The following is a 13,331-nucleotide window of genomic DNA, read 5'->3' as shown; positions in this document are numbered from 1 at the left end:
AATATTTTTGCATAGTGGAACCGAGTGTAGGTGGACCCGAAAAAAAAACAAAATCTAAAAATGCTATGGAAAATGTTTTGGAAATGTTGAAATAATTCATGCACATACATATTAACTTATACTTAGTAGTGCAATCAAGAAAAAACACGACCCTATGTGACGTACAGAAAGAAAAGAAATGGAACTTTTTGTTTCTTTGAACAGTACAAATTGAGTCCTTATATTGTTACTTGGACATTTTGTCTTTTTTCACATAAGTGAAATATATTTATACTTTAGTTTCAAATTATACATGCATGATTTACGGCGTATTCTATTTAATATTTAGTATTTTTCCAATTTTATTTTCAAAAAGATTCACACGCACCCAGATTCATCAAATCCACAACACGAACCGGATCATCTAACATACACAAGAGAAGTCATGTTCCTATGGTGCTAGCCTAGTGTAAAATGAAGAAAGAAGGTTAGCTTACTGTTAGCAACTTATTTACTATAGGGTACTCTAACCATTTTTAGAGGATCTGAGGTGTCCTCCACTAAAAATGCATTGTTTCGTATTTCTTTTCTCTTTGATCATGCGAAATCCAACTGAATTCAAAAATAAAACAATGATATTTCTACTTCTATATTCATACCGAGGATAATAAAAAAATCATAAATTTTCAATTTCAAATAAAACATGAACAACAGGCAAACCATATAGTACATATTTAAATACCAATGTATAATCATTCGTTGCACAACTCATATCATCATAAATAGTTCATGATCATATCATGAAAAACTAGTCGAACCATTGTTCATCATCCAAAAGCAAATGCAATGACAAAATATAGACCACTCGATATAACACACAATAACATGCACCAAAGGAACGAAATGAAGACCATCGCCATCCATGTAGAGACCAAGGGTGATCCACAAAGGTCATTGCGAAGCTGGTCATATGAAGCTCGACGCTCCATTTGTCAATACACTACTTGGAATCTATGAAGTCAATTGGTTGTCCACCAAGACCGAGTCCCGATGTTAGAACACTCCTACTTGATTGATCTCATCTTCTACGATCATGTTGCAGTCATGATGTTTTCTAAAGTCTTCTTATTCTAACAGCGAGTAGGTCCACACACAATTGTGAACCGAGTTTGCAACACTCCAATTGTTTGCTCAATGTCCCTCTTCTTGCACCTTGACAAACTGGACTCGCTTCTTACCTTCTGGATTTGGCATTGTATTCAGAAAGGTGGACCAAGCGGGGTATATACCATCACCAAGATAGCAAGTCCGCAACTCATATTATAATTGTAACCATTGACCTTGAAATTCCACGTTGGAGCTTCCCAGTTTGCTAGCATTGCAAAACGAGGTGATTCTTTGCAAGGCATCGACGCCATCGTGAGAGCTACACAACCCAAATAGCAATACCAAATGCATAGTTCCTTTGAGGCAACAACTTCAATAATGTAGTTTGATCATGGCAATGGCTAATCAACTGGCCATGCCAAGCATCCCGACCAATCTCTGGATTCTCCCATTGCCAAAACACTTGCATACTCTTTATCACTAGGTGTTATGGGTACTCTCTGAAGATTTTTATTGTAGTCTCTTTGAATTTACACACACCCTTGAGGGTGGTTTCCTCCCTAGTCCGCACGTGCTCCTATAGTATGTGGGGACACCACATGTACCGTCTCCTCACTTTCTACAAAGCATTAAGCCCAAGTTCCCTAGTCGTATTCCTTCGGGACTCAAAGTACCTAATGTTGTTTTCCATAGTGCTAGCAATGTGCTACATCCGAAAAATATCGTCGACAAAAAATGCACAGGGGCTCGACAAAGTAGCGAGTCAAAAGCCAGTCATGGCAAAACACATGTTCCAAGCGATTCTCCTCTCTAGACTTGCCCACTTTCTCTTGTTATCGAGCCACCCTCTCACTGAGTAAGAAAGTATGTCACTTTTCGTCATCATCAAAGAATTTATTCAATTCATCTTCATATGGCGAAGATGATGGTGATCTAATTAAAGCAAATCGGCATCCAAACTTGAGCTCATAGCAAAACATCATTGAAATGACCATTACAACTATGTTGAAATTACTCCTAAAAAGAGAGACAAAGAGGCACTTTTGGAATGGTTTATCGAGTACTAAACTAGGTTTTGCCCAAAACTGCAAATTTTAAGTGGTGATACACGTGGCTTGTAACCCATTTGCCAACCCGACCCGACTCGACCCAAACCCTTCGCGCTCATCCCCTGACACACGGCGGCGCCGCCGCGAGTGCAGCCGCCTTCGCCGGTTCGCCCCCTCTACCCCGCGAGCTCCCCCGCCATCCCCACGCCGACGGTCGTTACCTCCAAGCAGCGGCGATTATTTCCACCTCCCACCACATCCCACTCCTCCCGCACAAGGGCAGCCAAAGCTCCGGTGAGCAGGGCAGCGGCCGCCGGGCGAGCAACCGTGTCTCAGTAGCCACGGAACACGCAGAGAAACCAACGGCGCCAGCGTATAGCGTCTCTCTCCGGGGCTGGTCAACTGAGCGCCCACGCCCACAACCACGGCGATGTTGTTGCGTGCCGCCGCCATTCGCCGGGCCGCGGCGGCCGCCTACTCCACCGCGGCGGCGAGGCCGGAGACGGGGCTGTACGGGTTCGATGTGCTGCGCACGGCCAAGGGCTTCGGCCGCTTCGTCGACGAGGCCATCCAGCGGTAAGGGCGGAAAAAACCCTGAACCCTCCAAATCTCCAATACTCTGACACCCCAAAGCCAGCCATCGTCTGCTATTTTTGTTTTCCCCTAAACGTTTGCTCGAACACTGCAGGTCTGACGAGCTCGTTGCCCACATCGCGCAGCTGCCGCCTTCAGCGGAGATCGTCCGCGCCATGGATGAGATCTCCAACACTGTAACTTGCTCTGCTCAGGCTACTTTTGATTTAGCCCGTTTGATTCTATGTGCGTTTGGCTGATGTGCTTATGCATTGGTTTTGTTAGGTTTGCTCGGTCATTGATTCGGCGGAGCTGTGCAGGAACACACACCCAGATAGGTGAATCCTGCTTCTTGTGTAATTTGAGTGCTTTAGAGCAATGTGCTGTCAGGTTTTATTAAGTATATATATATCTATCTGAACTAGGGAGTTTGTGGAGGAAGGAGATAAGGCATCGATGAGGATTTACGAGCATCTTCAAGTAAGCTTGATAGCTTGAGAGCAGAAGCGAGAGAGCTGTGTGGAATGACCATGCCAGAACTATAACATTTCATTTTCTGCTATCCTCTGCAGTACCTGAATACAAATACTACTTTGTACAACGCCATACTAAAAGCTGAGAGTGAAGGTGTCCTGCTCACAGACGAAACTCGGAAGGCAGCTAATAACTTTCGCGTTGACTTTGAAAAAGGGGGGATTCATCTTCCTAAAGGTTGCCATACTCCAGTGTATTTTAAGTTGCTTCTTGTCAATTTTCACTTTTACTTAGAAACACAATGTTCTTCCACTGCAGATAAACTTGAGCGTGTTAATCAGCTGAACCTTGCAATTGCCCAGCTGGGTAGAAAGTAGGTACTCCCTCCGATTCATATTACTTGCCACTAGTATGTATGTACCTAGAACTAAAATATGGATCGGAGGGAGTACATCAATTGAACACTGGCTATTGGTAGTCTCAGTACCATTTTTGCTGTTTAACTGTCCTTGATTTTGCATTCCATGTACCAGTCGATTTGATTGTTTAGTAGGATTGTTTGCTGTCAAGCGTCTATAATGTTGAGTTGACACTAACCGCTCTCATGCTTCTGTTTCGCATATGTTTCTTTTAGCTTCGATGCCAAGTTCGTGGGCAGCTCGAAGGCTTACTAGTTTGGTCTTCTAATTATCCTCTTAAATGCTTGAAAATTGTGGGATCAGAATTCCTCTTTAAATGCTTTGTAGTTTATTATGGAGATCATTCTTTGTACTGTAATTCAGCCTGTTGATTTGACACTTAGATTTAGAAATTTACCTGTAACTGTTGTGCACTTTCTTATAATTGTGCCAGGTTCAATGAGAATATCATGACGAAGCCAGGTTTTGTGGATATATATCCAGCTTCACGCATTCCAAGAAATATCCAACATAATTTCAAGGCCGTTAGCCGTTCTAGGCCTATGGGTATTGAAGAACAAAGCAATCCAATGAATACTACAAGGAAAAAGGGTCTAAGGATATTGGCAGACTCCGGAACTCTATCATCTGCACTGAGATGGGTTTCGGATGAGGAAGTATGTTCCTTCTGTTCCACTCATCAGCATTTGGAACTTTCTTACATCCAATATCTGCATGACATGAACTTACATATCCCAAATATTGTACTTATCTCTTTTTAATTTTAGCTATGCTTGGATTTTTCGTGCTACTTTATTTTACATGGATTTTTTTAAAATATCATACTTATCTCTTTTTCATTTTTTATTTTACATGTATTTTTCCTCTATTCTATTTTTTTAACAAAAACAGCTATTAATGTATGCCATGACACTTATGGTAGCAGCAATCTAACTGTTCTAAATTTTCTAAAGGTCAGGAGACAGGTATTCATTGCAGGAAATTCTGAACCTCGTGAAAACATTGCTGTTCTTGATGAACTTATAGATGCTCGTGATGAGTTTGCAAAGGCAAGTGCATTTTTCCGTACTGTAGAGCATATATTTAACGGGAACATACACCCCGCTCCAATGTTTTTATAACTTTTGTGCTAAACTTCACTTGGTGATGTGCGCGCTCAACTGACAAATTTGTAACATGGAGAAGATGAGCTTTGGTTAGGTGTTGTAGCAATCTAGAGTAGTTAATTTAGCACGAATACCTGTGTGCACTAATATCTGAGTAAACCGTTTGAAGGATATGCGATCCTCGTTCGACAGTGTAAGCCTAATAAGATGGCAGTTTGGTTGAGCTAGCGTTTGTATGGAAAGTTATTTACAAGCCGTTCTCTCAGGAGGGCTCTGAATGACCCATGTTGTCTTTGCATTTCAATTTCTAGAGTTTGATGTGACATTCGTAACTGCCTCATTTCACATTCGTAAATGATTTAGCATGGCTGTTGTTTGGTCGGAGCGTTTGGACCCCAAAATTATCTTGTGGTATTTGAGCTTTGGTTACCAAGTATGTTTCTTTAGCTGGTCTATTTTGGATCACATATTACAAGCAGATAAAAGATGACCCAGTTTTTGCTGCATGTAACTCCGTGTTATTTTGTTCCTCTAGTTTAATCAACATTTGAAGAACAAGAATAAAACTTCCCCTAATATACTTTCCTAAGTATGTTCATCAAATACCATAATGTCAGTTACATTACTAAGTCTGAATATTTCTCAATATCTTCTGCTAATCCAGGCTAAACAGTTTCATTTTTTTCCCATTTGGCAGACTATGGGTTGCAAATCATATGCTGAATTTGCTATCCGTCCTAACATGGCCGCATCTGCAGATGTGGTTATGGCATTTCTCAATGATTTGAGCGACATTGTTAGGCATAAAGCTGATGAGGTATTCAAGGGAGCGAACTTAATCTTGGCATGGATAATACAAATCGTTATATCAAACTAGCAGTCTCTCTCTAGTCTCTATTCATAGTATGCTTTGATGCAGGAATTTAATACTATAAGAGATTTCAAGAGAAGAAAATGTAATCAAAAGAGTGCTGATCTTGAACCATGGGACGAGGATTACTATATTGGAATGATGAAATCATCTGCGCATAGTGTGGATCCCTCGGTATGTGTGCTATTTTTCTTAGAGATATACTAATGATTAAATCAATGTTAAATATACTATTTAGACCATATTCTAGTTATTTACTGTTAATTAGTTTATGTGAAGACATACTTTGCATATATAGGTTGGTAGAAGCCAATTGAAACCTATATTTGGTACTTGTAAGCTAACATGAAGAAAATGAAGTACAAAATCACTAAGTAGATTGATATATTTTGTTTGAAAAGCTTAATCTTCTGTTATTCCTTCAGGGTTGGAGTTTTTATTTTGTAGTTTCCTACTTACTTTTAATATCCTTTTTTGACACTATCTTTTGTTCCTGGCAGGTTGTTGCATCGTATTTTCCGTTGTCCCAGTGCATAAAGGGCTTGAATGTGCTGGTGGAATCATTATTTGGTGCCACATTTAATCGAATTCCGATGGGGGACGGAGAGTCATGGCATCCAGATGTGATAAAGCTGTCTCTTCATCACCCTGATCAGGTAATACTACTGCGATAAGAATCTGTTTAGAAGTTCACGTAAGTATTGAAATTTCATCATCTTATCTGCTGAAAATTTGCAGTAGACGTTTCTACATGCTTGAAGTTTTGTAGTTACTGTGCTAAAAATGAACAAATAACTTGCATTTCTGAAATTATGGCAAGTACATATCTGGTATGTCATTGTTGTGTACTAAAGTTAGGGAGAGGTTCTAACCCCATGGGCAAGATAGGAGAGTTGATCCTCTAATTCTTGCTTGCTTTATTCCTCATATAGGACCTCTTTATATAGAAGACTAACAATCCAATCTAAGTAACAAATCATAGATCTTATCTCTAATTGGCTTAAAGCCCAAGCATATCTTTTTATTGTGGATAATCTACCTAACATAGAGATTGGGGATCTCATCCCATAACAGGGGCTGCCATGGTGGGGCCATGTACTCCCGTACATAAAAGTCATAAGTAGGTTACCATCAATAGTCTGCCTATAATTGTCAGATCCAGGATTAGCGATGAAATTGTATCGAAGGGATGGGTCATGTCTCTGTTGTTGAGTAGCGTAAAGATCATAGAAACATTTTATAGTTTGATCTAGGAGAGGCATATAATCCCCACAAAAGAAAGGACAGGCATATCAGAAATCTGTTGCCATGTTAGTTCTTTCACCTATGGCATAAATTGGATAAGATAGCGTAAAATTTGATGCTGATCTGAGCAGAAATGATTTGAAAGCTATTAGGCACTGACGTATGGTGTTTCTTAATGAAATATGTATCACACTGGAGATTATCACTCCCTCTTTTTTCTGCAATGCATATTTCTTACTCTTCTTTCTTGCGCCATAGTATCTAATAATGCATCTGAATTTAATTACTTTATACATGTATATCCTTATTTTATTGCCTTCCTCATTTATCATATCTTCTGTCACATGCACTTGTAACAATACCCTCACTAGTTATTCTTCACAACTTCCCAGGTACATAGAGCAATGACAGCATGATTACTTTTCTTGTACTTCTCTTGGATTTGTGACTTTCATGGTTTTTTTTTTTTGGCACCCGTGCGTTGCACCGGGAGAAAGACCAATATTTGAAAGAAAAATTACGATCCAAATTTTGCACCAAAGCACTCAACTGCCTTGTGTCGGGGCACTGATGGCCTTGCCCTGCATGTCGCCACCTCGATCGAGAGCCGCCCTAGGCCAGGACACTGGTTGCCTTGGCGACGCAAGCTAACATGTCTTAGGGGCCGGGGAATCTTCTTGTGATACCTTGCTGCCTATAGCGTCTGCCGCCGCACGCCGATCGCCGTATCTTCGAGTGGTGGGTCGTTCCTGGTCGGCTGGTCTTCTTCAGCTTTGCGTCGCTGCAGATGGACGAAAAAAGGTTATAACCATTAACACCAGACACACCACCCGTACGGCCTAGCAGGCCCAGCCAGCCCGAGATGCCCTTGCCCTACATATCCTCCATTCCTCCACAGAGCGCCTTCGTTCTCCACTTCTTTCCCCAAGCACGCCGCCAGCCCGAGCCAGAACACGCGCACGCACCTCCATCTATCCGAGCGAGGTCTCCTGGCCGACCTTGCCTCTTCCGGTCGGGTCATGTCTCTGCCGGAGTCCGGCACCCCACGGTCTCAATCCGACCTTGCCTCTTCCGGGCGGGTCATGTCTCTGCCGGAGTCCGGCACCCCACGGTCTCAATCCGAAGCTCTTCGCCGCCTCTAGGGACCCGAGCACCCTGAGCTCCCGGCATCCTCTTCCATACCCCTCTGACGTGGCGCTACGCTCTAGGCGTCGTCGCCGACCTCTGTCTCACGGAGTCACGGTCGGTTTAGTTTAGATGACACCAGGCATCCCCTCTTTTTAATTCCATCTTGTTGTTTCACCTTGCTGATATTCTAGCTAAATTTGAAAGTATATAAACAGGTGTTACTCATTGTAAGAAAACAATGTGGGACTATTTCACCCGATTTGATAGGTTTCTTCCTTAATTTCTGTTCTTTGCTTGTATTCGTACACACACAGGCCAAGTCTACGCGTGTGGCCCAGTCTGGGTGCTACGGCCCAAACAATGGACAAAGCAGACGAGAAAGGAAGCGATCGGTAATGATGCATAGGTTGCGAACCGTTTTTCTTCTGGCGTGGCAATCTGTTTGTATTATGCGATTTGGTGGGAGGGCAAAACGGTCCCAAAAAAAGCGTTGATGAAACTTTTTGGCAGAAACCTTAGCTCCTTTATTATTAGGTATAGATTAGTCATTGTGCTGTACCCACTCAAAATATACCTTGTAAAGGATGTTGGTTACAAGTCCTATCGTGCATTGCACCCCATTGCTTGATTGCATCCTCCTAATTTTTGGTATATTTGCTGGCTAAAATTAACTAAAGCCAAACTTGTCTAATCAACAGGGTGATTTAGGATTTATGTATCTCGACCTCTACTCCAGAAAGGGTAAATATCCAGGGTGTGCTCATTTTGCAATCAGAGGGGGGCGACGATTATCTGATTCGGAGTACCAGCTTCCAGTATATCCTCTTAATCTCTTATTGATTATTATTTAATTTTGCAGTAAAATATGCAGACTTTTAGTGTGAACATGAAGGCATCTCCAAGAATTATGTGATTCTCCTTGATAGCTATTATGTTTTCAGATCAAACATTTTGGAATTGAACTAGGCCCAAGGCTGATGCATGCCTGTTGTAGCCTTGTAGCATATTCTCATTTCCTCACCAAAACTTGAGCAGTAACTTACTCCACAGTTGATGCAACTAGATTAATATATCTGCATATTGGAAAATTAGCGTAGTTCAAATTCATACTGCTAGTTCATTTTTTGTCAATAGATCCTGCTCTTGCTTTTCAGATCATTGCATTGGTTTGCAACTTCTCAAGTTCTAGGGGATTAACCGCAAGGCTCAACCATTGGGATGTAGAAACTCTTTTCCATGAGTTTGGCCATGCCCTACATTCTCTGCTATCAAGAACGGTATTCTGCTGGTTCTTCATAATATTTAGATCATCAGGTAACTTCCGCGTATCTTACCTGGCAGCACATTGATCTTTGCAGGAATATCAGCATTTCTCTGGTACGAGAGTTGCTCTTGATGTTGCAGAAACACCCTCTAACCTTTTTGAGTAAGTAGGACTTGTTACCAAAAATAGATACCAATTTGATACTGCAGCTAATTGTGGCCTATCCAGGATAAATCTCTTCGTTCAGACTCTTTGCTGATAGCTGAGTGTAATTTTCATTGCAGGTTCTATGCGTGGGACTACCGTGTCTTGAGGACATTTGCTCTAGATGAAACAACTGGTGATCCAATTCCAGAAAATCTGGTAAAGGCACTAAATGCTTCTCGGAACATGTTTCCAGCTACTGAGCTCCAGCGGCAGGTTTGCCTATATCTCTACTTAGTTCCTTATCATTTATATTAGAACTTGGCCATTTTTTCTTTGATGACCCTCACCCTTATTTCTTGTGCCACTTTGTGTTATCGTGCCTGGCCCCAGATTTTCTATTCTATAATGGACTTAACATTGTTTGGGGAGCACACATCAAAGCCATTGGACACAATTTCCGCTGTTGCAGATTTGAAAAGAAGGCATACAAGTTGGAATTATGTAGAAGGCACTCACTGGCATACTCGGTTTTCTCATCTTATAAACTATGGTGCTGGTAGGTTTTCTAGCTATCTTCTAGTTCCATAAACTGTTTTTCCCCAGGAAGTTCCATAAACTGATGTTTTGCCACAACCTCTCATATCACAATATTGCAGGGTACTACAGCTATCTCTATGCTAGATGTTTTGCCACAACTATATGGCATGAAATATGCCAAGACGACCCATTGTCCCGCAGCACAGGTAGTGCGCTTAGGGACAAGTTCTTGCAGTATGGTGGGGCTAAGGATCCATCTGCCTTGTTGAAGGATTTTGTAGGTGATTCTGTCATTAGAAATTCTGGTGGTGGAATAATTCCTGACATTAGCTCGTTGCGTAAAGAAGTTGGTTTGTGAATCACTGAGGATGTAGACAGGGATCATTATTCTTTGACATTGAGGTTGATGAAAGGGCCAAGCCAAGAACACTAAACTAAAGGCATGGAGTGCATGTTGGGGCTTCAGGAGCTTGATCTCCTGAAACGGTGTCACAGGATGACAGAAGCGTCTGGAATGATTATACAAGATTCTTGAAGATTATACTTGATTGCAGTTTGAGGATTATAAATGTGATCTTTTCAGATATTAGATCAATTGAGTGGATCCCATGTGATTCATGATGAAAATATAAGTCAACTATGTATATGTGGATGCATGCCGTGAGGATGATCTATCAGATTCCCATGCAATGTCTCTTGTTTTCTGACAGTCAATGTTGTTGTGGGGGCGGGGAGGTGGTGTTCACACTTGAGCACATCGTCAGACACATTTCAAGGTGGACAAATGGTGCCTCCCTGCTAACTAGGTTTATAGTATACTCATTTCAACTTTTGACCTAAACTATTAGGTAGAGCTTTACCAGCTTTTCATGTTTTTTTTTGGTTGATATATGATTGCATATTGTGAAGATTGCGAATGCTTAAGCCAGTTTGAGCTCGTTAGTGAAGATGTGACTTGAGATGAACGAATGTGAAAACTTTCTCAATATATGGATGTCCATGTAACATCACTATGAACTTAAATTGGTGTGATCGAAATGTATATCGAGGAGCTACTTTACTGAGGGAGTGGACGCCCACAATAGTAAATGGATGCCCACATGTGCTCCGCACAAAAGCATCCATCAGGTGGTTGTTGCAACATATCCTATCAAACATTAAGAAACAACGCTCCTATTTAAGGATGAGAAGAGAGATCCCTAGTCGAGGATGAAAAAGGAGAACCCAATTGTTGTTAGGTCACATGAGAACACACCACACCTAAATCCAATGTGTGCCTTTTGCACTTGGTCAGAACTTCTTTTCTTAGGACTTGGAAGCATCAGGATCTTAGCATCAACCGTGTGTTCTTCAGAAACTAATGTCAATGTGATTGCTAGCTAAGAATGACTCTTCTTCGGGTTCATCATTGAGCTGACACACAGTGGCGAGTTCCCAGTTAGACATCTCAAAGTTCCACATTCCCTTTTTATTCCACGAAGACACGTTGCCAAGTGGAGTTTTTTCTCTGGCAAACTAATCAGCATGGACCCTCTCTAAACAAGAACACGCGGCAAGCCTAATCTCAGAGCACACATTCCCTAGTTAACTAGAAATCATATACTACCTACTCTCTCCGTTCATAAATAAATTACTCGATTTCATCTGGATGCTAACGTATCTAGATGCATTTTGATTATAGATATCTTCATATCTAGGACGGGAGATACGAGATAGTACCTATTTTCCTTTTGCAGTTAGCGTTTTGAATGCGTTTGGTTCTTCGCTAAGCATGCAACCTTGCCACGCCAGCTTGGCTAGTCATTTGGTTGGCACAAACCGAGCTAGCTAACTCAGACGGAACACGACGCGGCCCAATGACATTCAGTAAATGTCCTACTGCACCTCGTCGGCAGCTCTCATCGGCAGCTGTTGTGTCCGCACCAGCGCTGGGTGTTGCTTCGGCCGAGAGCTAGCTCGCATCTCTGATTTGATAAAATAGCATTTGTCATTTGTGTGAACCGTGAGTCCGTGATCCAAGTCTGAACACATTGGAGCAAACTCACCATGGTGGCACGCTTACATGAATCGAGCATGCCTACCAAACTATGAATTTTAGTCAAGACGTGATAATATACTGTGAAGATTTGGCTGCTTGGGCCCTTTTTGCGGTTATAAGGCAACACAAATTTGGAGATATAAGAATCTATAGAGTGAACTTGAATTGATACAATCAAATCATTCATCATCGAGCTAGTTCATTGAAGGAGGGGATCCTTACAACGGTATATCAATGCACATGGCTCCTGGTGGCTGCATTGTACTGCACACAACTCTTCGTAAAAACTTCTGAAAAAAACTTCATGAAAGCATCCATCACATGGTTGTTGCAACACATGGTACCCATGTTAATGCCACAGTGCTCGTATTTAAGAGTGAGAAGAGAGATGCAACATGAACATAATACGCAGAGAAGCCATCATGCTTACCAGAGTCATAAACTCATAATTTGTGGATTTCACTGGTGTGGGTAAAGCTTGGTCCATGCTGGATTCAGTTTACAAAAGTTTTTTCATTTGGTTAGAACTTCTTTTGCAACATTAATGAAATAGAAAAACATCCTAGGACTCAGAAGCATCGGGATTTTTGACTACACACGCATCTATTTTCGCTCGAGCTAATATCATCAAGAGGACCAGTTGGAGATTGACCCTTCTTGGATTCAATAGGCAAGTAGCACAAGATATTGGCTAGTAGAAATTAGCTCCAGACTGGGGCACCTTCAAGGTTCACCATTTCTTACTTTGATTTTGTGTAGTCCTAGCATATCATCACTTCAGGGTTGTACATTGGACAAATCAGTATATTAGTGCGTAGGGTGTTGGCAAGTGTGACAACATTGATGGTAGCGATTTATGTGTAAATAATTGAAACTTGCATTTTACATATTTCTCTAGAGAATTAAGGAGACAAAACTTCATCTGCCATATTTTGTAGGTGATTCCACCATAAGAAACTCTGGGGATGGAATTTTGACATAGGTCCTTCTATAAATAAGTTGCTTTGTGAAATACCACTGAAGGTGCATACTGGATCATTTGTCTTGACAGTGAGGTTGATCAAAGGGCCAACAATTCCAAACCAAAATCACAGGTTTTTTTAGAACATTGATACTAGAGATGTCTTTACCTTGTCATAGACTTACATTTCAGAACTTGATCAACGACTCAAGAAACAAAGAAGACAATTCAGAGTATGAATAACACGATTTTTTTTTTACTGTTCGCACCAGATTTGAATTTTGAGACTATTCATAGTTGAGTATGTCCTCTTTCCGTCTAATATGTACAATTTTTTCATGCAAGAAAAGGTGATTTGTCTTATTTATCTCGGACCAAAAACTTAATTTGGTCTTTAAATTTTATAACATAGTAGATTCTTATATGAAAGTTT

At 41.2% G+C, this 13,331-nt stretch overlaps 1 protein-coding gene across 2 annotated transcripts; it reads left to right on the top strand.

The window, feature by feature from the left end:
• Positions 1–2,999: 2,999 nt before the first annotated feature.
• Positions 3,000–10,539, top strand: LOC124684233 (mitochondrial intermediate peptidase, mitochondrial-like). 2 transcript variants are annotated; one of them, XM_047218593.1, is made up of 15 exons: positions 3,000–3,046; positions 3,134–3,188; positions 3,281–3,419; positions 3,501–3,555; positions 4,035–4,257; positions 4,555–4,650; positions 5,405–5,524; positions 5,627–5,752; positions 6,079–6,234; positions 8,650–8,766; positions 9,106–9,228; positions 9,310–9,377; positions 9,500–9,635; positions 9,753–9,918; positions 10,019–10,539. In XM_047218593.1, exons 2-15 carry the CDS (start codon positions 3,165–3,167, stop codon positions 10,255–10,257), a joined length of 1,788 nt encoding a protein of 595 aa, XP_047074549.1. In that variant the 5' UTR covers positions 3,000–3,046; positions 3,134–3,164; the 3' UTR covers positions 10,258–10,539. The 2 variants fall into 2 exon arrangements, with proteins under 2 accessions (XP_047074549.1, XP_047074550.1); XM_047218594.1 differs by lacking the exons at positions 3,000–3,046; positions 3,134–3,188 and having other exon boundaries at positions 3,383–3,419; positions 3,501–3,559.
• Positions 10,540–13,331: the final 2,792 nt, after the last annotated feature.

The sequence above is a fragment of the Lolium rigidum genome, chromosome 1 (genome assembly GCF_022539505.1).
Source record: "Lolium rigidum isolate FL_2022 chromosome 1, APGP_CSIRO_Lrig_0.1, whole genome shotgun sequence".
NCBI classification, from domain to species: domain Eukaryota; kingdom Viridiplantae; phylum Streptophyta; class Magnoliopsida; order Poales; family Poaceae; genus Lolium; species Lolium rigidum.
The sequence above is the reverse complement of the archived record's forward strand: the minus strand, read 5'-3'. Positions and strand labels throughout refer to the sequence as shown.